The 26,488-nt window shown below is 40.4% G+C and overlaps 1 protein-coding gene across 1 annotated transcript in view; it reads left to right on the top strand.

The window, feature by feature from the left end:
* Nucleotides 1-25,607, top strand: part of VAT1L (vesicle amine transport 1 like) — a 56,528-nt gene extending 30,921 nt beyond the window's left edge. The window contains exons 5-9 of the mRNA XM_032230278.1: nt 1,504-1,607; nt 5,299-5,354; nt 7,694-7,888; nt 24,697-24,780; nt 25,506-25,607. Of these exons, the coding sequence (XP_032086169.1) occupies nt 1,504-1,607; nt 5,299-5,354; nt 7,694-7,888; nt 24,697-24,780; nt 25,506-25,607 (541 nt within the window). The remainder of the gene's footprint in view (nt 1-1,503; nt 1,608-5,298; nt 5,355-7,693; nt 7,889-24,696; nt 24,781-25,505) is intronic.
* Nucleotides 25,608-26,488: the final 881 nt, after the last annotated feature.

Genomic DNA, 26,488 nt, shown 5'->3' with positions numbered 1-26,488 from the left:
GAAAGGCTGAGCACCAAAGAATTGAGGCCATTGAACTATGGTGCTGGAAAAGACTCCTGCGAATTCCTTGGACTGCAAGGTGATCAAACTGGTCAGTCCTAAATAGGATCTGCTCTTTAGAAGGCCAGATCCTGAAGATGAAACTCAAATACTTTGACCACCTAATGCGAAGGAAGGACTCACTGGAGAAGAGCCTAATGCTGGGAACGATGGAGGGAAAAAATAGAAAGGGACGACAGCTGGATGGAGTCACCGAAGCAGTCGGCATGAGTTTAAATTGACTCCAGAGGATGGTAGAGGACAGGAGGGCCTGGAGGAATGTTGTTCTTGGGGTTGCAATGGGTCAGACACAACTTCACAACTAACAACAAAAACTAAGATAACTTCACCTTTGAATTTAAGACAGCTCTTGGTGACTTTATAGATAAATAAGCCTCTATAGTTTTCTTGGCAACAGTAAAGAATCAGGCTGTCTTTGTTTTCTTCTAACCCTTAAAAAACAGTCTAGCTGCAACTCTTTGATTTGAACATTCCCTATTCAGCACTAATACATTTGACATTGCATTGTCTTTGAATATCAGCAAGGTTGGCCAAATCATTCCACCTGCTGGACTGCTATTCTTATCTTTGCAGAGAGCCATGGATTACTCCAAACTAAATATTTTAATAGTTGACTTCTATGCATTGCCTTTCTCATCTCCTACTAATACCTTGTAGAGGGCATCAGGGAATGGCCTTAAAAGACAGGAAAAAGAGCCACTATCAAGGCGATGGACAGATAAACAGGACTTGACTCCATTTTAAGAAAGTAATTTGGGAAAAATGTCTCAGATAAGCTTCTTAGAGTCTGGGGGCAGAGTTAAGAGAGAGATCAATCTAGAATCCCTATGTAGCCACAAGTAGATTAAGTCCCATTTACCTTGTGTTCCATGACTGTCATTTGAGAAGATTCCTGTGCACAAGCTGTTTAGCAATCAATCACTTTAATTGGAGCTTCATGTGTAGCTCTGGCCCTTCCCTAGTTGACATAAAGATGGGGAAGGGCACATCCAGGCTCTGAAGATTCTGTTATTATGGCTGTTTCAATGTAAGAAGTCCTGACTTCCATGAGAACGGTTTCTTAGCCTGCTGGGTTGATAGTCTTCTACACATTTTAATTAAAGAATGGAGGAGTAACATAGATCACTTCTACCCACTTTTAAAAAACAGAATGAATTTGAGTGATGGGTAGACCAATACACGAAGATAAAGGATCAGTTCAAACATTCGCTAAAGTGGACTGTCGAGGGAGGGAAATGCTTGAATGACATAATGGGCATTCTAAAGAGATCTTGTAGATTCAGTATTTGTGGATTTGGGTCTTCACCTCCCCAGGACCAGCCTAGCACCTGATACACAGGTAGTCCACAAGTAACAACTGTCTTGTTTACTGATTATTTGAAGTTATGATGACATTGAGTAGCAAGGTAGCAAGTATCATCTCAGTGTTTCTGTGCTTTCTAGAATCTCTGCAGATGGTGTAGACATTGTCCTGGATTGTCTTTGCGGTGAAAATACTGGTAAAGGCCTCAGTCTACTCAAACCACTTGGGACTTACATTTTATACGGTGAGTAAAATTCAAAGGCTAAATAAATCCTGAACCTCTCAAGAATCACCATTCCGTTGTAACGGTTCTAGTTGATTTCTAATGAGTGGTTGCATGAAAAATTCAGTTACTATTTCAGATATCAACCAAGAAGCACCATAACTTCAAAGTTAACTTCAAACGGTGGGAGGAGAAATGAAAAGATGGCTGTTCTGACCGAAGCTTCCCAAGAGCATGAAACTCCTTGTCCTGGCAAAAAACTCTTTTTATTAATTTACTGTGAATTCTGCTCATTCATAGCCTGCAAAATCTTTCACAGGAGGATTTAGAGTCACACAACTTACCTGGCTTGGAGAGCTGCCAAGCCGATATCTGCAAAACCTGGCAAGAGTCTCAAAGAGTCACTAACCAATTAGTGAACTAATTGTCTCCTGCAAACTCCACTCCCCTTTTGCTCCTCTTTTATTTTCTCTGAGACGGGCCATTCATTGTCTGGCCTTACTCCCAAGTCAACTCCTGTTCTTTAGCTTTTCCCTTCGTCTGGCAACTCTGTGCATGCGCACAGTGGGAACAGGCTCCAGCTATTCATCTGCCTCACTGATGTCTAACTCTGAAGGCAGCTGATAACTGGCATACGGCTGTGGCCCCCTCTCTGCCTCTGACACAGAGCCCTCATCAGAGCCTTCCCCAGACTCCAGGATTGGCCCAGGTTCCTCCCCAACCTCCTCATGTCCGAATTTGCTGCCAGCTCTGCTGGCCACTGGTGGGCCACAACAATGGCAGAAGTAGAAGAGAAGATATATGAAAGATAGATATGATCAATTAATCTATGTTGGCCATCCAGGCTGTCTGTTTTCATATGACCATACCTGAAGTCCTTCTTGACCACTTTGCTCTTGGGGAAGCATATATTATGATTTAAATTGAAAAGAAATGTTAACTATTAAACATGTTGATTGATAGCATAGAACTCATAGAAACTTGGATGATATTCTACTAAGGCCATCAAAAATGCAGTTTTAAAAACAATTTTCCCACTTTCTCTCCAATGATCTCCTTTTATTATCTGATAAGCAATCCTATCTGCAGGGATACGAAAGAAAGTTTTCCATACAACAGGGTAATTATTAAGTCCAGAACTCAAGATTTCCCACATTTAATGAGGTCTACATCATCATTAAATATAAGGGGATGCGGTGGCTCAGTGGCTAAAATGCTGAGCTTGTCGATCAGAAAGGTCAGCAGTTTGAATCCCTAGTGCTCTGTAACAGAGTGAGCTGCCGTTACTTGTCCCAGCTTCTGCCAACCTAGCAGTTCAAAAGCATGTAAAAATGCAAGTAGAAAAATAGGAATCACTTTTGATGGGAAGGTAACAGCATTCTGTGTGCCTTCAGCGTTTAGTCATGCCGGCCACATGACCACGGAATTGTCATTGAACAGCACTGGCTCTTCGGCTTAGAAACAGAGCTGAGCACCCCACCCTAGAGTTGGGAACAACTAGCATTTATGTGTGAGGGGAACCTTTACTTTTACCTATGTCATTGGCAGCAAAGGAAAAACTTTCATCCTGAACCTTATCATTTAAAAGTCCTTCTGGAAGAAGCTTGACATGGCAGAGATCTACTCCTATATAATCCTTTCTGTCTTCTGTATAATTTCAATAAAGAATTATTACTACCATTCATTACTCTGTCATTTCACAGATTCTGGAGACTGGTGGACTGAGTGTTATTGACCTTTAGATGTCAAAATGCTCAATAACATTTTAATTCCCCCTTTTTGCATTAATGAAATTTGGGCTCTCACAGCCATATTGTTATTTTTTTTAAAAGCATTAAAGGCAACTTATGAAAACAACCTTAATAGTGGCATAATTAAGTATGGGACCTTTCAGGGTTCTTGTTGTAATTAGGTTGTGGAAGAAACAGCGAAAAAATAATTATTTAACAGATACTATCAAGCCCCATATAACTGGGCAAGATCAAGGAAAAAAACTGCAAAGATTTCAATAAGGCCTCTTTAATTCAAGCCTGGGGTAAATAATCCAAGAATTTTACAAACTGCAAAAAAAAAAAAACATTCCACCTTCACTTAAATTGTGGACTCTTTGAGCCGAGGTGGTGCAGTGGTTAGAGTGCAGTACTGCAGGCTACTTCAGCGGACTGCTAGCTGCAGTTCAGCAGTTCAAATCTCACCGGCTCAAGGTTGACTCAGCCTTCCATCCTTCTGAGTTGGGTAAAATGGGAACCCAGATTGTTGGGGGCAATGGGCTGACTCTGTAAACCGCTTAGAGAGTGCTGTAAAAGCACTATATAAGTCTAAGTACTGAGATGGCTGAGATGCCATTTATATAATCAGCTAACAATGGATTCACTTTCTATTTCTTGACAGTTAATCTATTTTTCCCACCATTATTTTCCCAGCCATTCCACAGCCTTTCAAATATTGTGTGTATCAACATACTGTATATAATGCAGGTATTACATCAACAGTCTAATTGGTGATGTTCACTCATTTTTAAATGTTTCCTTTTCTCCCTTGCTCTCAATTTGTTTCCTCTTGAATAAATGCAAACTCCCAGACACATTTTTCACAAGCTTATGTCAAGTTAACTTTCTGTGGCAATGCATATGTAGATGATAAATCTTCTACCACCTTCCCCATATATTATCTTCACATATCAAGATATTCCTAAACAAGCAGTCTTATATGATAAGATACTTTAAGGCTAAAATTTTGGAATTCAAAAGATATGTATGTTCTCCAATATGTTCTACCTTAGAAAAACTTACTCCTGATTCTTTTTAAAAACAAAACATTACAAATGTACAACCTCATAATCACTATGAAAAGGTCTTCTTTTCTCATCAGATGCTTCTTTCTAAGCGGTCTCTGAAACTTATGTGCGACAGAGCAGATATCATAAAATCTGTTTGAGGCTATCATTTTCCTTCATTGTGTTATACCTAGAATACTGCAGAAGGACACCCCAAGGACAGGGAGTCTAGAGAAACAGAATTTTCCAGGGCTCCTGTGTCCTTGAGATGTCACCTTGCCAGAAGCATGACTCACCCTCCAAAAAAGGATGAAAACAATGCACAGTGTTTGACAAAAGACTTACATCATCCATGCTGAAAGCTCCAACATTGCCACTAGGTAAGGGGCACATGGATGAAGTGTTCGTTCTATGGCAACTGAGAATAGCAGAAAGTTATGATCCATGGTGGTGCAGTGGTTAGTGTGCAGTACTGCAGGCTACTTCTGCTGACTGCTGGTGGACTTCAATTTGGCAGTTCAAACCTCACCAGGCTCAACGTTGACTCAGCCTTCTATCCTTCCAAGGTGGGTAAAATGAGGACCCAGATTGTTGGGAGCAAGAGGCTGACTCTGTAAACTGCTTAGAGAGAGCTGCAAAGCACTGTAAAGTGGTATACAAGTTGTAAGTGCTATTGCTATTTGGTGAAAGATAACTGGAGTTTTCTTCTTCTGATGGCATCATTAAGAGCCCAACAAGAGAGTAGAATTAAACCCCAACAATAGACAAGATGTCCTTTTTTCCCCAATAAGACATTTATGGAGAATGGAGATGTTGTTTTATGATTTTGACACAGAATATTGATATTCTTCTGTTTCATCCTTGTGGCATATAAATAATCTACTTCGGTGCTCATGTTTTCTTCTGTTACTTCCCTCCCTCTTCACTGCTTTCTAGGCTCATCAAACATGGTTACTGGGGAAACCAAAAGTTTCTTCAGCTTTGCAAAATCGGTAAGTATGAGGCCCTTCCGGCTTGGTTAGAGCTTATTTGTGTGTGCTGTGCTCCAAGTCTCTCTTTGTTTCCCTCCCATTTTCTCCCCTCTCTCCCTTCAACAGCATGACTCATCTTTTTCAGATTCAGATCCAAGCTAGGCATTATCCACAGCAGAGGTATGAATGTTTCATTAAGTTTATTGATTTCTTCTTTGCCTATAGAGACAATGGAAGGAGGTGCTGCTTAAATACATTTCCAGCTAGATATGAATAAAAAAGCCACTGGATGATTGTTGAAATCCTCTGTTATAGAACCAGGGGTGGGTTGCTGCAGGTTCACACTGCCAAGGATCTCTGGACTTTGGTGAACCCGCAAATCCCACCCCTGGCTGTCCCTCCCCTCCCACCCCTCCCAGAAGTCTCCATGTGGCCCATTTTGGATGCTGGTACAGGGCTCGTGTAGAGGCTCAGGGAAGGAAAAAACCAGTTCTCCTGGAAGTTTCTGGAAGGCTGGAAACGGGCTCATTTCTGGCCTCTAGAGGCCCTCTGGAGTCCAGGCAGGCCATTTTTGCCATCCCGGAGGCTCAAGGAAAGCTTCCCAAGCCTGGGGAGGGTGAAAAATAGGACTCCCAGAAGTTAGGGAAGGCCAGAAATGGGCTCATTTCCAGGCCTCCAGAGCCCCGGGATGCTATTTTTACCCTCCCAAACGCTCAAGGAAAGCCTCTGGAGCCCAGGGAGGGTGAAAACACTCCCCTCCCCATGGTGCAGGATGACTAGGCTACGCCCACCCAGCAAGCAGGCCGAGAACCCATTGCTAAAACATTTGAAGCCCACCCCTGCATAGAACCCAGGTTAGAAACAGGTGGGATTTTGAGACCAACTAATTTAGAACAGTCCAAGGCTTGGATCACGAGCCTATGGCCACCAATGCACAGAATTGGCTCACAGATCTGAGTAGGTGTTCAGGTCCCAAGTCCAAAATAAATACCGCAAATTCTCACTTGGTTTGTGCATCACGACGAACCCGTGTGTATTTTAATGTTGATTTGTTGAATAACCCTATCTGCTTCATTCACAAATCTCAGTGAGCCACAACCTGTTTTTAGGGGCTGGGCATAATTGGCTGAATTCAAATATGGTATTAATGCAGAGGGTGTACAGTTGCTGCCTCTTTTACCTTTTGTGGCACAGCTGCCTTTCAAAAGTGAATCTGCAGGGGCAATTGAGGTGTGAAAGAAAGGGTGCCTTAAATCTCAACAGTTTGCTTTTAAGCTCACACAAATTCCAAAAATGTAAAAAGAAAATTTGACCATCCATTCTGGGAGCTTTGAAAAGGTTGGTGGGCTAAAGTAGAACCAAAAATGTTTATCCTATTATGGCTTTGATTTCATTGGGTAAAAAAAATCAAAAAGTGAATTAAAGTACATTGTCATTGAATGAATGAATGAATGAATGAATGAATGAATGAATGAATGAATGAATGAATGATCTCTGCACATCCTTACTAGGTTCACACTGACTAAACCATTCCAGTTTTTAGCTCTAGCTTAGTGTGTCATTGCAGATTCAGCCATTGTGGTTTATAAACTGTTATGTATGGTCTAGGGTGATATATAAACTAAGCCATGGTGTCTTGTTCATTTTATTTAAATTCTGGCTTATGGCAAAGTGGAAACCCATCCAGTTTTCTCCTAACCTAGATTTGAGAAGGGAGAGCTGCCCTTTTCATGTGAAAATTGGGAGAGTGAGCTAGTACATCTTGAGAGCAAAAGGTTCATCTGGATCTACCTGTCAACTCATACAGCATTGCTGGCCTGCTTTCGAGTTGCCATTGGCAGGAGTGGGGAGAACTGATGGAGCAGCTCAGCAGCCATGATTGGAAGCAGATTGCACGCATACCTTTCTCGAGGCTGTACCTCAGGTTACCAAGCCAGCCAGGGAGAGGCATGTTTTCTACGGACCGTGAAAGTGCTCCATTGCAGAATGTGATTTATGACACCTTGGGAGGAGGAGGGGGAAACAGGGTCATAGTTGAGCCATAAATTACGTGGGGCAGAGTTGACTTCATTTGGTACGTACTGACTTGTTGCTCCTAATAAATAACTGGATTTCTTTTGAAACTTGGCTTGAGGCTCATGAGTTAATTAGGGCATCTGTAGGAACTCTGACAGCTCCTTTGTTTCATGTCTTTGTTTTTGAGATCCTTCAAAGTCTATACTCCAGCTCCTGGCCTCCCATCTTCTGTAGAGTGAGTGAGTGATTATGAAGTACATCATGCATTTCCAGTGTAATACACACATGGAATATACACATGGAATATCTTGGTTCTAATCTTGTTGCAATTTGTGTTCCCTTAGTGGTGGCAAGTGGAGAAAGTAAATCCTATCAAACTTTATGAAGAAAACAAAGTCATGGCTGGATTTTCTCTGCTGAACCTGCTTTTCAAACAGGGCCGAAGTAGCCTTGTCACTAAAGTAATGGACAATCTCATAAAACTTTACAACGAGAAGAAGATCAAACCAGTGGTTGATTCACTGTGGGCACTGGAAGAGGTAAGCACTTTATCTTGTTCCTTCTCTGATATGTTAGTTTTGGTTTTATTTTTTAAACAATGTATTATTAAAATAGGTCATGGACATTCCATCTGCATTCTTCAAACAGCAGCATGGGAGTACTGGGGTTTTGTAAGTTTGTATTTTTAAAATGTAACTCTGCATAGAGATGAGAAAAGGAAGGATCCCCATTTCCTGGTTTTATGCTCTAGTGTGTTAATTATTAGCATACACAGTGTAGCTTATTTAAACATTGGCAGTGTTCCTTCCTGTTTAAAAAACACAACAACTTGAATGCTTTCCAGCCATGTGTACTTTGATGTCTGTTGTATCTTACAGTGGATTTTTTAGCTTATTGTTTCAAAAAGCTTCTAGGCAGTGCTTGCAGACATGGCAGCCTTCCCACACAGCATTAGACAACAAATACTAAATGTTTCAGCCAGCCATGCTGGTTAAAGGTGGGATGCTTTGTCTGGCATAGAATTTTCCAACCTGAACAACATCCATATGTGTGTCGACTTCAATTCCCAGATCACTCAGCAATGGCCACGATGGTTAGCGAACTCTTGGAGTTAGTTCATTTGCCCAGGTTAGGAAACCTAGCACACCTGAAGAGCATCAGACACACATGAGGAAAAACAGGTAGGAAGAAAGCTACAATACTTCAGAGAGATAAGGACTCAGGCTGAACAGGAGTCAAAAAGAAAAACAAAAAACGTGTACTGAAGGAAGAACTGAAGACTTAGCTAGAAAAAGGTTAGTATCTTGAGGGGAGTTAAAGACTTGAGAAAGGACCTCTAAGCATGCCATGCTTGTTGTGTGCCATAATGAAAATATTTATTTATTTGTTTATTTACTTACTTACTACCTGATAACCTGGTGTTGTCTGGGTATTTATTTATAGGGGGAAAATGTCCTGACCAAATGTAATTTCTAATGTTGGATTTTCCTCCTTACCAGAAGGAGCCCCCTTGTAGAGTACTGTAAAGCCATTACCATGGCAACTCCACTGCACTGTACAATAGAAGCCATTTTACGGCAGTACAGTAGAAACCATTTTACAGCAGTACAGTAGAAGCCATTTCAAGGCACAACAGGCTGTATCTTAACAGAACACAAACCCTAAGGTGTGTTAGGGATGTCTTATCCACACTGTATTTTTTTCCACAGAGAAATCATCTGTGTACCAAGTGTGGTTGAAATTGCTCGAGGCGTTCCAGAGTTGTGCTGGAACACACACACACACACACACACACACACACACACACACACCAATCAAATTTACATCCTTGACTATCCCACAGAAAGTGATTCAGGGCTGCACACAGTAAAATCAGGAAATGAATAAGACAATAATTAGTTACAACCATTACCTACTTATTTAAAAAATGAGAAATTATAAAAGCAGACACAAAAAAAGAGAACAATAGAGAGACAGACATATTAATAATAAGGGAGCCACCTCACGAATTCACCCATCCCTGGGGCTCCCAGGCCTGCTGCCCTAATACGAAAGATATATTACACTAGGATTTATTGGAATAAGCCTTCAAGAAAATATGTATGAGTTTTAGTGCAGGTTTTTTTAAAAATGTAAGAAAAGTAGGCATGGCACAAAAGAAGGTTGAGAAATGAGAAATGGAACAAAACCTAAAGATCCATAGATGTTCTTACACATATTTGTAAATGGTGTCATGCTATTTTACAAAATAACATTCTTCCATTTGTTTGGTAACACTTCATACCATTTGGCAACTATCTCTCCTATCACTCTGACATTAGCTTGAGAAGTGCATAAATACAGTCTGTTCATCAAGCCTACCCACTGTCATCTGGTGGGGGAATTAAAAAAAACCACATTAAACCTTATAATTACCCTTGTCCTTTCCTCCCTGAGGTACACATTTATTTTTCAATTATCAGTCTGAGGTTTTTTCCCGAGTTGCCATATTAAGGGTGCCATTGTCATTTCATCATTGGAATCTAAAAGTCTCAGAGGTTACATAGCAAATAAATAAAATAATAAAGTAAGATTAAAATAAAACCGTCAAGGCACATCAGCTGTATGGATGGGATCTATCCAACTCCATGTTTTCCAAAAGTACAAACAAACAAACAAACACAGATGCTCAGGAAGGCAGAAACTTCCATTTCCTCCCTGACTAACTGACATAGAATAATTTTGCCTGCTATTATAAAAGACAGAATTCCTGTTGTATCTGTTCTGTCCCAGACAACCAGAAAAAATATACAAAGGGGTGGCTTTGTTCTCTTTATTAAGTGAGGCTTGCCAAAACATCACTTGCAATACAGAGATAAGTTCAGTGGTGGGATGCTACCAGTTTAACAACTGGTTTGGTGAGCGCACGCTTTGTGTGCACAAATGCACCTAAAGCACTTGCGTGTAGCACTGAAAATGTAGCATTTAGAAGCTCAGCTGCTTATCTTCCACATCAGCAACAGTAAGTAGAACAGCAAGGGGGCAGAAATCAGCTGTGCTGTGCAATTGAGATAAACTAGAAAGCAGGAAATAAAGGACAGGATGGGGCGGGGAAAGGTGGGTGGGGCCAACTGATTGTCAAAACTACCGGTTCTCCTGAACCGGTCTGAACCAGCTGAATACCACCTCTGCATAAGTTCAGCAAGTTTGGCTTACAAGGTTTCCAAATCACAGAGGCAAGCGGGAGAGAGTGTAGATCAGTGGTTCTCAACCTGTGGGTCGGGACCCCTTTGGGGGTCGAACAACTCTTTCACAGGAGTCATCTAAGGGCATCAGAAAACACATATTTTCGATGCTCTTAGGAACCGAGACACCAATTTTATGGTTGGGGGTCACCACAACATGTGGAACTGTATGAAAGGGTCGCGGCATTGTGAAGGTTGAGAACCACTGGTATAGATAGATAGATAGATAGATAGATAGATAGATAGATAGATAGATAGATAGATAGATTCCAGTTTTCAATCCAAATCCCCAAATGCCAATGCAGAGAAGTCACACAAAATATTCTCTGTAGAAGCTTCAAGTAATTAAGAAAAAGCATTGAAAGAGAATGAGCTTTCAGGACCCTGGACAGATCACTAGGAGCTGAACACTTGGGTCCAGCCAGTTGTTGCTCCAACTGAGGTCATATGGATGTTTGAAATCTTCTTGCTACTCCTCCAAGGCCCAATCAACCATCTCCAATTGAAGATACACTCAAGTGTTTTGTCTTAGAGTCCCAGATGGTACTACTAAGCCTAGAACTTTCTGATGAGAGAGATTCTAGTTTATCTCAAAGCCAGTCTTGTAAGCGAAGGCTCCGCAGACTTCACTTGGGGACTTTGAGTCTACAACTTTCATTACTGATTGTTCTCTCTGCCTTGTGTATTTCTTAGTTCTGGCCTAGTGCAATATCCTGACTGTTCTTGTATGAGGTGTTTTTACTAACGATTGACTGTGTGAACAAATATCACAGGTATCCATGGGAAATAAAAACCTAATGACTATATCCATCTATATCAGTTATGCATGGGTGGATATTAAATCAATACATTGGTTCCTTTGTTATGGTAAAGTTCACATTGTCAAATTAAATATTAGCAATAGAACACTGATTTTGTTAATTGAGACATTTCCTCCCCCAAGGTTTGCTACTAAACTAATGAAACATACTGTATGTTCATACTTGATATTTCCATGGCAACATTTCCTTTATCATGCAGATCAATCTATCAGTGGGGAAAAGAGACCAAGGAGAGTGATGTGCTGGCATTCCATTTTGTCATTTGCTTTGCAATGTGAAACCATCTTCCTGTTCTGGTTTTGGTATTAAATAAACATTGGAGGTTCAAAGTCTAGTAATAAATTTAGAAGAGTTCCTGTAATCAAGTGAACTGGATTTAGAAGGAATCAGTGTTAATAGTAAACTGATATTTGAATGGGCCTATCAATTTAGAGAGGACACAGTGGCTTAGTGGATAAGATGCTGAGCTTGTTGATCAAAAAGGTCACCAGTTCAGCGGTTTGAATCCCTAGCGCTGCATAACGGAGTGAGCACCCGTTACTTCTCCAAGCTTCTGCCAACCTAGCAATTCGAAAGCATGTAAAAATGCAAGTAGAAAAATAGGAACCACCTTTGGTGGGAAGATAACAGTGTCCCGTGTGCCTTCGGTGTTTAGTCATGCTGGCCACATGACCACGGAGACATCTTTGGACAATGTTGTCTCTTCGGCTTTGAAATGGAGATGAGGACCATCCTCTCGAGTTGGGAATGACTAGCACATATGTGTGAGGTGAACCTTTACCTTTTAAACCAGTTGCATTTACAATTCTGATATAATTTACTATTATTATTTTTGGCAAATTCTGGCTAGAACTAGATTTGTAAGCTTAGACCCAACCAATAAGAACTCATGTTTGAACAGCCTATCAATTAGATGCTAAACATGACAGAGGTTACCTCAATTTGTTCAACTTGAAATGAACTATAATGAGCTTTGATCCTAAACAAATGAACAATAGAGATGGGATCATCTGCACCATCTGGCAGAAATCATATTTCTAAATATTCACAGCTGAAGACGAATTCTAAATGGTTTCTAATTAAATTTAAGAACAAACACTTTGAGTAGAGACAGATTTAAACCAAGATCCCAGTGCTGAATTTGTTGATTCCAAAATCAAAAATTGGGTAGAACAAATGAATTTCTCTTCCCATAGAGACAATCCTAGTTTGAAACTATGAAGAATTTACAGTTTGTTCTTATCTTAGCTATTGTTACTGCTTTCTGATAGATAGATAGATGATAGATGGATGGATGGATGGATGGATGGATGGTCCTTGTCTTGGCCATTGTTATTGCTTTCTCATATATATATATATACATATAAGATAGCTAGATGGATGGATGGATGGATGGATAGCTAATCTTCATTAGTTTCTAGAGTTGCTTATGTTCTCGAATCTAAAGAAATCGAATCTTGTGAGAAGGTTTAGCGAGGTTTAGATTTAGACAAAGGGTTTTAATTTCTTGTCACTGTAATGCCACTACTGTACATACACAGTGTATGTACAGTCTAATCTCCATAATCTCTAGAATATAACACATTATGATCAGTTTTTTCTTTTCTTTTTGCCAGTGGAATTGTGTATCCAAGGTGAAATTTAATTCCATTGCTTCATATTAACACAGAAAATAGCATTCCATATTTGAATGCTAAACTGATTCCCTGGTGATTTTAATCTATCAGCATTTTAAATTGGGGGTCCAATTTAAAATGTTACTGGTTGTTTTTGAATATCAGGGAAGCTAATATCATCCTACCTACTGACTCATTCAAGGAAGAAAGCTTTTTGGACAAGCGTCCAAACCATCCTTTGTAGTTATTAAATTTGCCAGTCAATTTGATAATAATTATGCTCGAAGTAATAATTATGTTCCCTTTAATCTACATAGTTAAAGCTGAATTTCAGAGTTTTATGCTCTGTGATGCTCAGTTGTGTGTTATGCAGAATTTCCAAGTTTAGAAATAATCTAATCATAATTCTTGAAAATCTTACTAGGAGTTCCTTAATCAACTTCCAATGTCCTGACATGTTTAGAATTAGGCTGCATTTCCCTTAGGCACCGATTAAACCTCTGATATCTTAGATTCTGGCTGAATGCAAGTCTACTAGGAAAATTCCTTAGTTCATCTCATTTTGCTAGTTACACTTTTTTCCTCCTTAAAGCAAATGAATGATGATGTGGCATATTGCAGCCTTACCTTGTCTATACTAAATGATTTGCGATTTGATAAAACTCTGACTGAACCCAAAGCAGAGAATTTGGCATTTAGATATCCTAAATGACAGAACCAAAGTTTCCCATCCCTTTTATAATACAATCATTCCAGAAGTGGGTTGCTCCCGGTTTTATTCTGGTTTACTTTGCACGTGCATGCGCAGTTCAATGTAAATTGTACTTTGCACATGCACAGAACAATTTACAATGAACTGCACGCACACACACACACACACACACTACTAAACAACATGCTAGCAACAGCAGCATTGACCGGGGAACCGGTTTGGGGGCGTGGCTAGCCTGGATCGCTGCCTGCTCTGCGACCCAAGCCAAAATACCACTACCGGTTTGGCTGAACTGGCCCAAGCTGAGAGTAACCCACCTCTGAATCATTCTCCCTTCCTAGATATTTCTATAATGTCTTTCAAGATCCACATGAGAAGCTGTTTACTTGATTAGAATTAGGGTGCTACGTATACAGGGAACGTATAAGCTTCTCAAAGCCAAAGTTATTTCTGTCCCATAGTGTACTATTAAAATGTCCATTGTGCATCCAATGATGATTACTTGTCCATATGAGAGAGGCTTGGCCAGCCAGAAACACAGGAAGCTTAAAGCAAACCATAGTTTGTTGTTTTTTGACTATACTACCTAGAGTCATGATGGCCAACCTATGGTACACGGGCCAAAGGTGGCACCCAGCACCTTCTCTGATGGCATGCAAGCTATCACTCCAGTTCAGCTTTGCCATGCACGCATGTGTGCCTCCCATCGCCCAACTGGTCTTCGGGTCTCTGCCGCGCATACACATGGGGCAAGGCACATGCAGAGAGCACATACGCATGATTGGAGGGGCGGGGTGCATGCGCAGTGGTGCAAGCTCATTGCATTTTGGGGATTTGAGTGCACGCATGCACATTTGCAGGTGTACATGCATGCTTTGAGCATGGTCTGGAAAAGGTTAGCCATCACTGACCTAGAGGGAAATGTCAGGAGCTGGATTTCCCAGCCTGCTATCCCAGTAGTGTCCCAGTACTGATAATGATACCTAGTTTGGTAATGAAATGCCTGCAAGAAAACAACCAAGCTCAGAGAACACCAAGGACCCCACAATTCAACTCTGAGCTCTAAATATTCTCTTCTATCTGTTGGGTAGCATTTTCTTCAAATGTGCCCTACGCAGACTCAGAATTATTATTTTTTTACAGTTGGACCATGTGTTTAATTATTTGGATTCCAAAATTTATCTTCTCAATGATTCTGTCGAAACACTAAGAACATTTTCCTATTTCATGGCTCCTACCAAACATTTTGCTTTGTGCTGGCTTTTAAATGGCTATTATCACTGACTTTTGTGCCAGGCAGCTGGTGCTGCAGACTGACTGGTTTCATTACTTTGTAGTTTAAAAAAAAAATAAGAATAAACTCCAGCAGTTCTCTGCCAAAAGCCTAACTCTGCATGGAAAAAACCCAAACAAGAGTGTTAATATTTTAGAAAGATGAGCGAAACATTTTGGAATTCAAATATTTATTGGCTACACTATGGAATTCTACACACAATTTCCCATAACCCCATTTTCTCAGCCACTCTAAATCTAATATATTATATTCCCCCTGAGCCTTGTGATATGGAAGATCAAATATAAATCTTTGTGGATATTTGAGATATTATCCCTGGTGTAAAATGTCATTGCTGAGATATTAATAGTGACAGTTACAAAGGAACATGGATTCCGGGTCACGAAAGATCAAGTGTGGTTTTTAAATTCACTGGGCTGTAGTTGAGCTAGAAGTTTCATTTGCAGATATATGAAGAATGGTCTCATTGTGCTCCAGCTTTCCCATGATCTTAGATACAACAGGGAAGTGGAAGACCAATCTGAGAGTCCCACTATTGAGAATTACAAGTGATGGGATCGTTATAGTATTGTAGTAGTATTGTATTTTTCGGAATATAAACACACCCTTCCCCCCCCCCAAAAAAAGAGCATGGAAATGTTGGTGCGCCTAATACATCGAATACAGCCATTTTTAGCCTATGTTTTGGTGAAAAATGGGCCATTTTTCACTAAAACGGGGGTGCTTTTGCCTTCCTTCACCCCCCCCCCCAGAAGCACTTTGCAGGCTTCAGCAGGGCTGGGGGAACAGAAAAATGCCCCCATTTTGTGAAAAATGGGGGGAGTTTTTGCCTTGTTCCAGCCCTGCTGAAGCCTGCAGAGAGTGCTCTTGGGGGCCGAGGGGGACAAACACTTTTTTTCTTTCTTACCTCTTTGAAATCTTGGTGCATCTTATACACTGGTGCATCTTATAGTCTGAAAAATACGGAGGGAGGAGAGAAAATGGGAGAGCTATCTGAGAAATGCAGTTTTATTGAACAATATTTGTTGCCTTCCTCTTGTAGCAGCTGGGCAAAAATTCACTATTTTATGACTAAAACTTATTTTTATGGTCTATTAAAAGATGGGAGACTTATCATTTATTGTCACTGCCTGGGAATTCCTTTACGAGTGGGTGGATTAATACCTCATTCAGACCCAAATAAAAATTTCAATACAACTTCCTCTGTGAAAGTCACTGGAGCAAAGTCATTTGTGGGAGAGATTTCCCCTCACCCCTTTTATTGGTATTTATTGTTGATAACTGCTGAAGGGAATGTGTTGAATCTAATCAGAGCAAATGTGTTTAAGGAGCATAAGGAAGTGGAAGAAGTACAGCACAATCCAACTTTAAAAGTTCTCTTAATATAGACAATCTCAATCAAAGTAGTTTTAGCCGAGTTTTAGCCAAGTAGTTTTAATCAAGAAGAAAAGCAACCTGACAGAACAATTAATAGATGGAACAACTCACCTTCAGAGGTTGTGAATGCTCCAACACTGGAAGTTTTTAAGAAGATGTTGGATATCCATTTGTCTGAAGTGGTGTAGGGTTTCCTGCCTAAGCAGGGAGGTTGGACTAGAAGACCTCCAAGTTCTCTTTCACCTCTGTTACTCTATTCTAGCCTTCTGGTGGCGTTGATTTCCTGCCATGGTCTTCCTGATAGCCTTGAGAACTTCACTTCTACATCCTCAGTTATATAAGTTAACATGAGCTCAGGTCACAACACAAGAATTGATGTGAGGATTGCCTAGGAATGTTATGGAATACTTCCATCAGGTAAAATGATTTATGGCCAGGAAGGAACAGAGAAGTTGAAAACTTTGATTGACTGTTTGGGCCAGATCAAACTTTCGGACTGTTTTTCAATGTTTTGCCTTTTTCTTCATTTCCCTTCCACCTGGTGTGCTGAATTGGTTTGGGTAACTTCAAAGTTTCCATACACTCTTCCCACTCCCCAATTCATGTTGACTGTAATGATGATAAGAACTGGAATTATTGGGTGTTGCTTTATTTATAGTTCTTTACATCCTACCATTCAGGATAGTAATCTCCCCAAACCATTTAAAAATAAAACAAGCTATTATGTAGGCATACATGCCTGCATGTAAGCAAACGGTAGGTGGTGATAATAACCCTTGGGATCATGGGAAGAGAAGCAATACAGTTGAACAGCCTTCATCCACCCTTCCTTCCTCTCTTTTCAAAAATCTTACCGCTTTTGGTTGTTTGTATAAAAGGATTGGGGAATTGTGTGCACACACACACACACACACACACACACACAGAGGAAATTTGTGTTTCAATTAATATCACATACACTGGAAGGAGACTAATGAGTTCTTAGGGTCTGTGTTCACACAACCCACTTATTGATTTTATTACTGATTTTAATCCACTCCGATGGATTCAGATTGCACAATCAAAAAAGTTTGACTTGCATAATCTACGAAGCCATAATGAACTAAGATTAAAACTAGCCAATCAAAATCTCTTGAGGGCATGCTGCTCCTAAACCTTTCATTAGCCTACCCAAGTATGTTGTGAGAACACAGTCGGTGGCTGTGATTCTGCTCTTTTTCACATACCCACTGAACAGTGGCGACTTTTAGGAGTTCTTGTGACTGCATAAATGCTTGCTGTCTGTGGGTTAATGCCAGCAGCTGGATGAGCATCAAAACAGAAAATCAGACAGATGCTTTTATCAGTTTGGGCAAGATCTACTTGCGCCATTGGCGTTGCCAAAGTAACTCTGACGCTAAAAGCTTGTAATTTTAGGCCACATGACCTGTAACCATGGAGACCTGATCCTCATAATTTGCAGTGGCATTTTTTAGTAGCTTGTTCCTTAGCAGCACTGGGGTAAAGCAGACAGGGAGAAGAATGACAGACCAAAAGTGTATCCTTTAACTCTTCCCTCACTGGTGTGGATGAGAAAGCTTTAAATATGTCCTTCAGAAAAGTCCCAATAATGTTGTATTAAAGGCTACCTGCAGCACATCCAAACCGGGGGGATATTTTCCATATCGACAAAGTCAACATTTGAGATTAAGGAGCATTGCCTACTAATATTTAAGGGACGTGGTGGCTCAGTGGCTAAGACGCTGAGCTTGTTGATCAGAAAGGTCGGCAGTTTGGCGGTTCAAATCCCTAGTGCTGCATAACAGAGAGAGATCCCGTTACTGGTCCCAGCTTCTGCCAACCTAGCAGTTTGAAAGCATGTAAAAATGCAAGTAGAAAAATAGGATACACCTTTGGTGGGAAGGGAATAGCGTTCCATGCACCTTTGGCGATTAGTTATGTTGGCCACATGACCACATAAATGTCTTTGGACAGCACTGGCTCTTTGGCTTTGAAAAGGAGACGAGCACCATCCTTAGAGCTGAAATCGACTAGCACATATGTGTGAGGGGAACCTTTACCTACTAATATCTAACTACTGTCTCTATAATAAACTCAGACAAGCATTTCACCCTGGAATGTGTGAAATTCTTATAAGAAACTTGGCTAATCTTATACGAACCTCCAATTCCAAGCATTCATATATCATTTTTATTAAGAATTTTTTAGCTGTAGTAAAATATAATATAAACTAAATTTAAGGAAAGAAAAATGAAATAGTTGTAAAATGTAAAAGGAAGAAAAAGATAAAAATATATATTACAGAAAGAAGGAAAAAATTACATAAAGACTTCCAAACTTTATCACAAGCATAAACAAATTTAGTAGCTCTTCGCCCTCACTAAAGTTGCAAAGAAGAAATTTCTGCTTTTCTGCTTTAGAGAATAATAAAAACATGCTTTATTATGCCAGGTGTTAAGAAGTTGGAATTATTTATGTTTGGCTCAGCATGTTATGTGATCCTTGGATTGTGGATTATGTCCAGCTGTGTGGAAGGAGCCCAAGTATTGTCTTTCAATTTTATCTAGTGATGGTCTTGCTCTTCTGTTTATTTCAGCCTTTGAAAACTTTTCAAAAGAATTATAAAAATAAAGTCATGCTCCACTCCTGGTAACCACTTGGCCGTTGCTATTTTTGGAAACTGTATAATTTGTTGTTTACTTAATCCAGGTTAATATTTTGTCTTTTGAGTCTAGCATTCACTCCTGAGATTTCCAACTGGCTCTCTTCCTTAGCTTTTCCAGAGTTCATAAAAGTGACCTCGCTTTGGCGGTTACATTTTGTTGCTGTTTGTTAGTATTACTAGTAATGCAAATGCATTCCTTTATGCGAATGTTCTAATCTCCTGTGAGAAGTGGGGCAGTTTGCAGCCAAAGGTCAGCATTAAACTCTTGTACAAAATGAGTTAATAGTCTTTTGAGCATTCCTTGTGAGGAAAAATGAGGAGTAAAGAAAACATATTTTTTTTCTGAGAGAAAAGGATTCACACACACAGACACACACACTGTTAGTCGCAAAGTCATGTCCGACCCATCGTGACCCCATGGACAACATTCCTCCAGGCCTTCCTGTCCTCTACCATCCTCTGGAATCCATTTAAGCTCACACCTACTGCTTCAGTGACTCCATCCAGCCACCTCATTCTCTGTCGTCCCTTTCGTCTTTTGCCCTCAATCATTCCCAGCATTAGGCTCTTCTCCAGTGAGTCCTTCCTTCTCATTAGATGGCCAAAGGATTTGAGTTTCATCTTCAGGATCTGGCCTTCTAAAGAGCAGTCAGGATTGATCTCCTCTAGGTTGACCGGTTTGATCACCTTGCAGTCCAAGGGACTCGCAGGAAGGGATAAAACAGTCCAATCTATCAAAAACAGCACCACAAAAATCAGTTTAGGAACACAAGTTGAAATAGTGAAGAAAATGGTAAGTGAGTACCTGTCTACCCTAGACGAGTTCAAATCACCAGGATCGGATGGATTACACCCCAGGGTTCTGAAGGAACTGGCAGATGAGATATCAGAACCACTGAACTATATCTTTCAGAGATCCTGGAGCACCAGGGAACTACCAGAGGACTGGAAAAGAGCTGATGTGGTTTCCATCTTCAAAAAAGGGGAAAGAACAGATCCAGGAAACTACAGACCTATCAGCCTGACCTCAATACCAGGAAAGATTCTGGAAAAGATAATCAAGCAACGAATTAGCGAACACCTAGAAGCAAACAAAGTAATAGCCAAAAACCAACATGGGTTTGTCAAAAACAGATCATGCCAGACTAATCTTATTGCATTCTTTGATAATATGACAAAATTAGTGGACCAGAGGAATGCCGTTGATATAGTTTATTTGGACTTCAGTAAGGCATTTGATAAGGTAGACCATAACCTACTACTAGATAAAGTAGTAGAATGTGGTTTTGACAGCATCACCACCAGATGGATTTGTAACTGGCTGACCAACTGCACTCAATGTGTAGTCCTCAATGGAACTGCATCTTCATGGAGGGAAGTATGCAGTGGAGTACCCCAAGGCTCTGTTTTGGGCCCAATGCTCTTCAACATCTTCATCAATGATTTGGATGAGGGAATAAATGGGGAACTCAACAAATTTGCAGATGACACCAACCTGGCAGGAATAGCCAACACTCCAGAAGATAGGCTAAAGATATAGAAGGATCTTGACAAACTTGAACATTGGGCACTATCTAATAAAATGAAATTCAATGGTGAAAAGAATAAGGCTCTACATTTAGGCAACAAAAACGAAATGCACAGGTACAGTATAGGTGGTACCTTGCTCAACAGTAGTAACTGTGAGTGGGATCTTGGAGTCCTAGTGGATAACCTTTTAAATATGAGCCAGCAGTGTGCAGCAGCTGCCAAAAAAGCCAACACAGTTCTAGGCTACATAAACATAAATCAAGGTCACGTGAAGTGTCAATACCACTTTATAATGCCTTGGAAAGGCCACACTTGGAATTCTGCATTCAGTTTTGGTCACCACGATGTAGAAAAGATGTGGAGAGTCTAGAAAGATTGCAGAGAAGAGCAACAAAGATGATTAGGGGACTGGAGACTAAAACATATGAAGAACGGTTGCAGGAACTGGGTATGTCTAGTTTAATAGAAAGAAGGACTAGTGGAGACATGATAGCAGTGTTCCAATATCTTAGGGGCTGCCACAAAGAAGAGGGAGTCAAAATATTTTCCAAGGCACCTGAGGGTAGAACAAGAAGCAATGGGTGGAAACTAATCAAGGAAGCAACTTAGAACTGAGGAGAAATTTCCTGACAGTTAGAACAATTAATCAGTGGAACAGCTTGGCTCCAGAAGTTGTGAATGCCCCAACATTGGAAGTCTTTAAGAAGATGTTGGATAGCCATTTGTCTGAAACGTATAGGGTTTCCTGGCTAGGCAGGGGGTTGGACTAGAAGACTCCAAGGTCCCTTCCAACTCTGCTATTGCATTGTATTATTGTATTATAATCTTCTCCAGCACCATAGTTCAAAGGCCTCCATTCTTTGGCCCTCAGACTTCCTTATGGTCCAACCTTCACAGCCATCCATTGCAACTGGGAAAATCATAGCCTTGACTATATGCATCTTTGTTGGCAGGGTGATGTCTCTGTTTTTTAGTATGCTGTCTAGATTTGCCACATCTTTCCTCCCCAGGAACAAGCGTGGGACACACATTACCCATTTTTATATTAAACTCTGATCATCCAAGTAGAAAGATTATTCCGCCCATTCAAATAATTGGCTATCAGGAATGATGGAATGTTTTGTGTAATGGAAGGTCCTGGAATTGGTAAAAATAAGTTCAACCCACCACTGATCATATTGGTATAGGCAACGTTGTATCATTCAATGAATTGTGTTTATTCAATAACTCTTGATTAATCACTTCATTGTATTGTGAAAAGACCTATAAAGTGTATAGAAGCCTTAATAACCTCTTTCCCCTTTTCTCTCATCCATATTAAATGCATATATTGTCACAGAAAGCACAAGTAATTTCTTTTTTTCTATAATATGGCATTTGAGCAGCTCCTGAGGCACGGCTATATTTTCAAAGAACAAATGATACATAGACAGCACGGTTATTTTTTTCCCCTTGATAGTGTAGAAGCAATCAAAACATTTGTTCTCTGCAGACTTAAGGGCTTGTAAAATTGCAGTTGGCTGCTAATCATTCTATACCTTTAGCGAAATTCCAAATTAAAGCAAGGATTGGGAACCATTGAAGGTCAAAAAGGTTCTTTAATTCAGCTGAACAATAAAGTGCCTGCGTTCTTTAGGGGAGGAAATGGGTTATCCATCAGAACTGGCTGGCCTGTGAATGGTGCTGTGAACCATTCAGCAACATCGGGAGCCCCACATGTTAAATAGATTGCTATCATAATGAAGTAAGTCATTCCCTAATTGTTATTGAACAAACCATATTCAGAATTGATAAACTAGATGGTTTGGAGACCCCTTGTTAACATTGGGCTTGCATAAATTAGATTCAGGTTGAAATCCCAACTTGATCTCCAGATGAGGGTTGTTACAGTGGGATTCAGCTGGTTCAGGCAAACCGGTTGTTAAATTGCTGGTTGGCCTTGCGCCTTCCAGGAGTCCGCACACACCCCGTTTTGCTTGCAGGAGACTGCAGGGAGGCCTACTAGGCCCAAAACAGGGCACGGGGGTGGGTGGGTGCAGCGCTTCCCCCATGGCCCATTTTTGCTTGCAGGAGGCTGCAGGGAAGCCTACTAGGCCCAAAATGGGGCACCCCCTGTGGTCCATGTTTGCTCCCGGGGGGTGCAGGAGGCCGAGTGCTGCCTGTCACAGCCCCTGGCCATGGCCACCATGGCCACGCCCACCCAGCCGGTCATTAGGGCAGAGAACCAGTTGTTAAATTATTTGAATCCCTGGTGATGAACCCTCAGCCCAACACTCTTCCTTGGGAATTGTGGGAATGCAATGAGAGAAACTTTCCCCTTCTCTGAGTTACCAGTAGGAGATAGAAATATAATGATAGATCCATGAATAGTTACTAAACATGCAATATTATAATTTAAGACGTGTGTGTATCCAGCCCTACTAAGGTGCAGAGCTGAAGCTAAGCTTTTCCAGATGCAGCCCACATACAGTGTGGAAATTGCTAATGGTGACAAAATAATCGATCATTCCGTCTTGCCTCTTTACAATCTGGTCACTCCAGGATGTGCTCATGTAGTTTTCTTAACCATAACAGCTTCACAATTGCTGCTTTATGGGGTATTTTGGAGAGATTTCAGCTCAGGTACTTCAGGTAGATGCCCTAAAAGGGACCACAGAGCTCAAAGACTGGATAAAAGATGCCCATAGCAACTGCCATAGGGGTACGATTATGCACCAGTTGGAATAACGTAGATGATGTTCTTGTTGTGACCTCCACCAAAATGATATTTCTATATTTTTATAACCACGTCATGTGTTATAATCTGGTTTTATTACATTAATGTAATGCTTTCTGGTTTTGCCATTGTATTGTTTACTGCATGTTATTATATATGCCGTATGCTGCCTAAACTCTCTTTGAATTGAGCTCATGTATAAATGTAATATTTAACTCTGTGATTGCAGGAATTTGTTCATGTATCATAAAATGAAGCTGCAGTCCATCAAAGGACCCCATCAATCATTTAAAAAAAATCATAGCAGAGAATAGAAATCCAGAGTTCTTATCTTCCAAAGTGATATTCAGTTCAATATCCTCCCAAGAAGATAGAAATGGGATTGCATATGGCACTTCAATTGTATCCATCAGGGCTGCTCTCCAGATGCTTTTATTACATTATTATTCTCTAAAGTCACATGGTGTGGGAGAGATAACCTTGGAAAAAGCATCATTAGAAGAGCAGGGACAGAAGAAGCATGTTGTAAGCCCAGGGATGTAGGACAGCATTAGAAGAAGACTTAGGTTGGATTCTTTTCGATCCCCAGGTATAAAAGACAGGCGGAAGCGAAAACACAAGCAGACCTGCAAGATTGTGTTATTGTAGCCTATCACCAAAATATTTCAGTCCAATCTTTCTGTAGAGTGAATTTCCTGATCTGATGTACCTTGTAGGGCTGACACCCGGAGGACAATCCTGAAGAATTCTAAGAACTTTAGTCTAAGTCTTCTGAAGGCCTTGTGTTCCAACTTCTGCCAGACACATTTACCCAAAAGAAATCTCCAAACATACTCGTAGGAAACAGATACAGATTGACAGAGTTGGAAGGGAACTCGTTAGTCATCTAGTCCAACCCCCCACCTAAGCAGACCCTACACCCTTTCTGATAGATGACAGTCCAATTATGAAGTTCCCAGAACTTCTGAAGGCAACTTCTGTTCCATTGGTTGATTGCTCTCACTGTCAGAAAATTTCTCCTCATTTCTAGGTTGAATCTCTCCTTGTTCAGTTTCCATCCATTATTCCTTGTCTGGCCTTCAGATGTTTTGGAAAATAGCTTGACCCCTTCCTCCTAGAACATCCTAAAACAAGTTTTAGACAGCAGCTTTCCTAGTTCTGTATTATTCTGGTAATACAATATTTTCTTTTCTTGTGATGTATAATTAATTCCATGTCTTTCTTGGGCTTACACTAAAAGTCAACACAGGCACATATTTTTTTACATATATAAATATACAAGGAAACATACTTGTGCCCAAAAACCAATTGTAGGGGGGTATTTTTTGTTTTTAATTTGATTTGCTTTTGCATCACAAAGAGGATTAAAATTTAAGATCTATTTGATTATAGGTGAAGGAAGCAATGCAAAGAATCCATGACAGAGGTAATATAGGAAAATTAATTCTGGATGTGGAGAAGACACCTACTCCTTTGGTAAGTTACAAGAAGTAGAAGATTTCAACTCCAACATTGATCAATATGTGAATATTGAAGAAACCTTTGCACCCTTTATTAGCCCCCTGGGTGACCTGTTGGGTTCTTGTTTTAGAGGTATTTTTATTACCAAATTCCTCAATACCTTCAACAATGGCAGAACTTCTAATGTTTTATCTTCACTGGAAAAGTTCTTAAATTTCAGGGAGATATGCAGAGATGTGAATATTTGAAAATAGCCCATGTTGAATTGTCAAACATCAGGAGTTGGCCATAGAAGAGGTTTTATGACATTTGTATTATAATGTTTATGTCATGAAATGTTCTATAAATTTTGCAAAATTTCAATTCTGTGAAAGTCAATTCCATGAAAGTTTGGAATGCATTTGGAGATCTGCCAGTTGGTGATCATGCCTTTGCAAATCATTGCTTGGATCCATCATTTCTCCTTTTACTCAAAACACCTTGAAAAAGACACAATGTATGCAAACCTGGATGGGTTGGGCATCTATGCATGTGTAAGAGATGATGGTGATGAACTTAAAGGTCACTCCCAAAATTATGGCACTCCTCCCCTTTCATCTTGTTCTTGCAATTCTTGACAAAGTTTTGGAATGGTGATACCTCTGCCTTTAGGGTCTTCTCCATTAGGCTGATTGCTTTGCACACCAGCCAGAGAATTATATTGACTGATGTGCATCCTTTCGGTTCCGTCTCATCCCCAGATGGCCAACGACAGCACAGAGACCAGCGAAGCTGCCGAAGAGGAAGAAGACCACGAGGGGGACAGTGAGAACAAAGAGTGTATACCATTCATTCAACAGTAGTTGGAAAAGGTGGGAAATGAGTTGATGAAGCAGAAGAAGGGAAGACAACTGGGGAAACCCATTTTGTGCACCAGTGAACAAATGCTCTAGTACAGTGTGTGCTGTTTTGTTTTTCCTTTTGTCTGCAGTCAGCTGAGCTATCAGGTGTTGGTCATTGATGTTTTGAACTGAAGTGCCATTCTGACTTTCCCAGTATTAAGACATTCCATCCTGTGGTCTCCAGTTTGCCTGTAAGAGTCTTGTTGAATACCTATCAAAAGCCTTATTGTCATCTACAGCGATAGGAGACACAAACATCTTTCCATGTTGGTTCCAGAAATAAATTTTCAATCCACTTTGATAGGGTTGACATGGGTTAGTTTTGGAGAGAAGCAGGGGATGTTAGGTTCTGTGGACAGGTAGTCCATATGTACAATAATTGCAGATATGCATAGCCCGGACTGTTCTTGGCATTTTGGCCACATAAAACATGAGTATGCCCAGACTAACACCCCCCCACCTATTACCAATTTTATTTAGGTAATTTAAAATTAAAATTGAGAGCCAGTTTAATGTGATAGTTAAAGCATCAGGCTAGAAAGCAGGAAAGTGTAAATTGTAATTCCACTTTGGGAACCAAGCCAGTTGAATAATCTTGGGCCAGTCATTTTCTGTGAGCTCTAAGAACCAGGCAATGGCAAACCACTTTTGAAAAACCTTGCCAAAACAGGGATGGTGGTGGAAATCCTTTAGGCAATCCAATCTGAGAATTGGACACCATTGAACCAAAGAGAAACGAGTTAAAATTAGTGATTTGATAATGTGGGGCTGGGTGTGGGGATGTGGATGAAAGGAACTCAAGCTATTAAAATGTAGTTACAGTGAAGGAAACAAGAAAAAAT

The sequence above is a fragment of the Thamnophis elegans genome, chromosome 14 (assembly GCF_009769535.1).
Source record: "Thamnophis elegans isolate rThaEle1 chromosome 14, rThaEle1.pri, whole genome shotgun sequence".
Taxonomy (NCBI): domain Eukaryota; kingdom Metazoa; phylum Chordata; class Lepidosauria; order Squamata; family Colubridae; genus Thamnophis; species Thamnophis elegans.
Note: the sequence above shows the minus strand (reverse complement) of the source record. Positions and strands in the feature narration are given on the sequence as shown.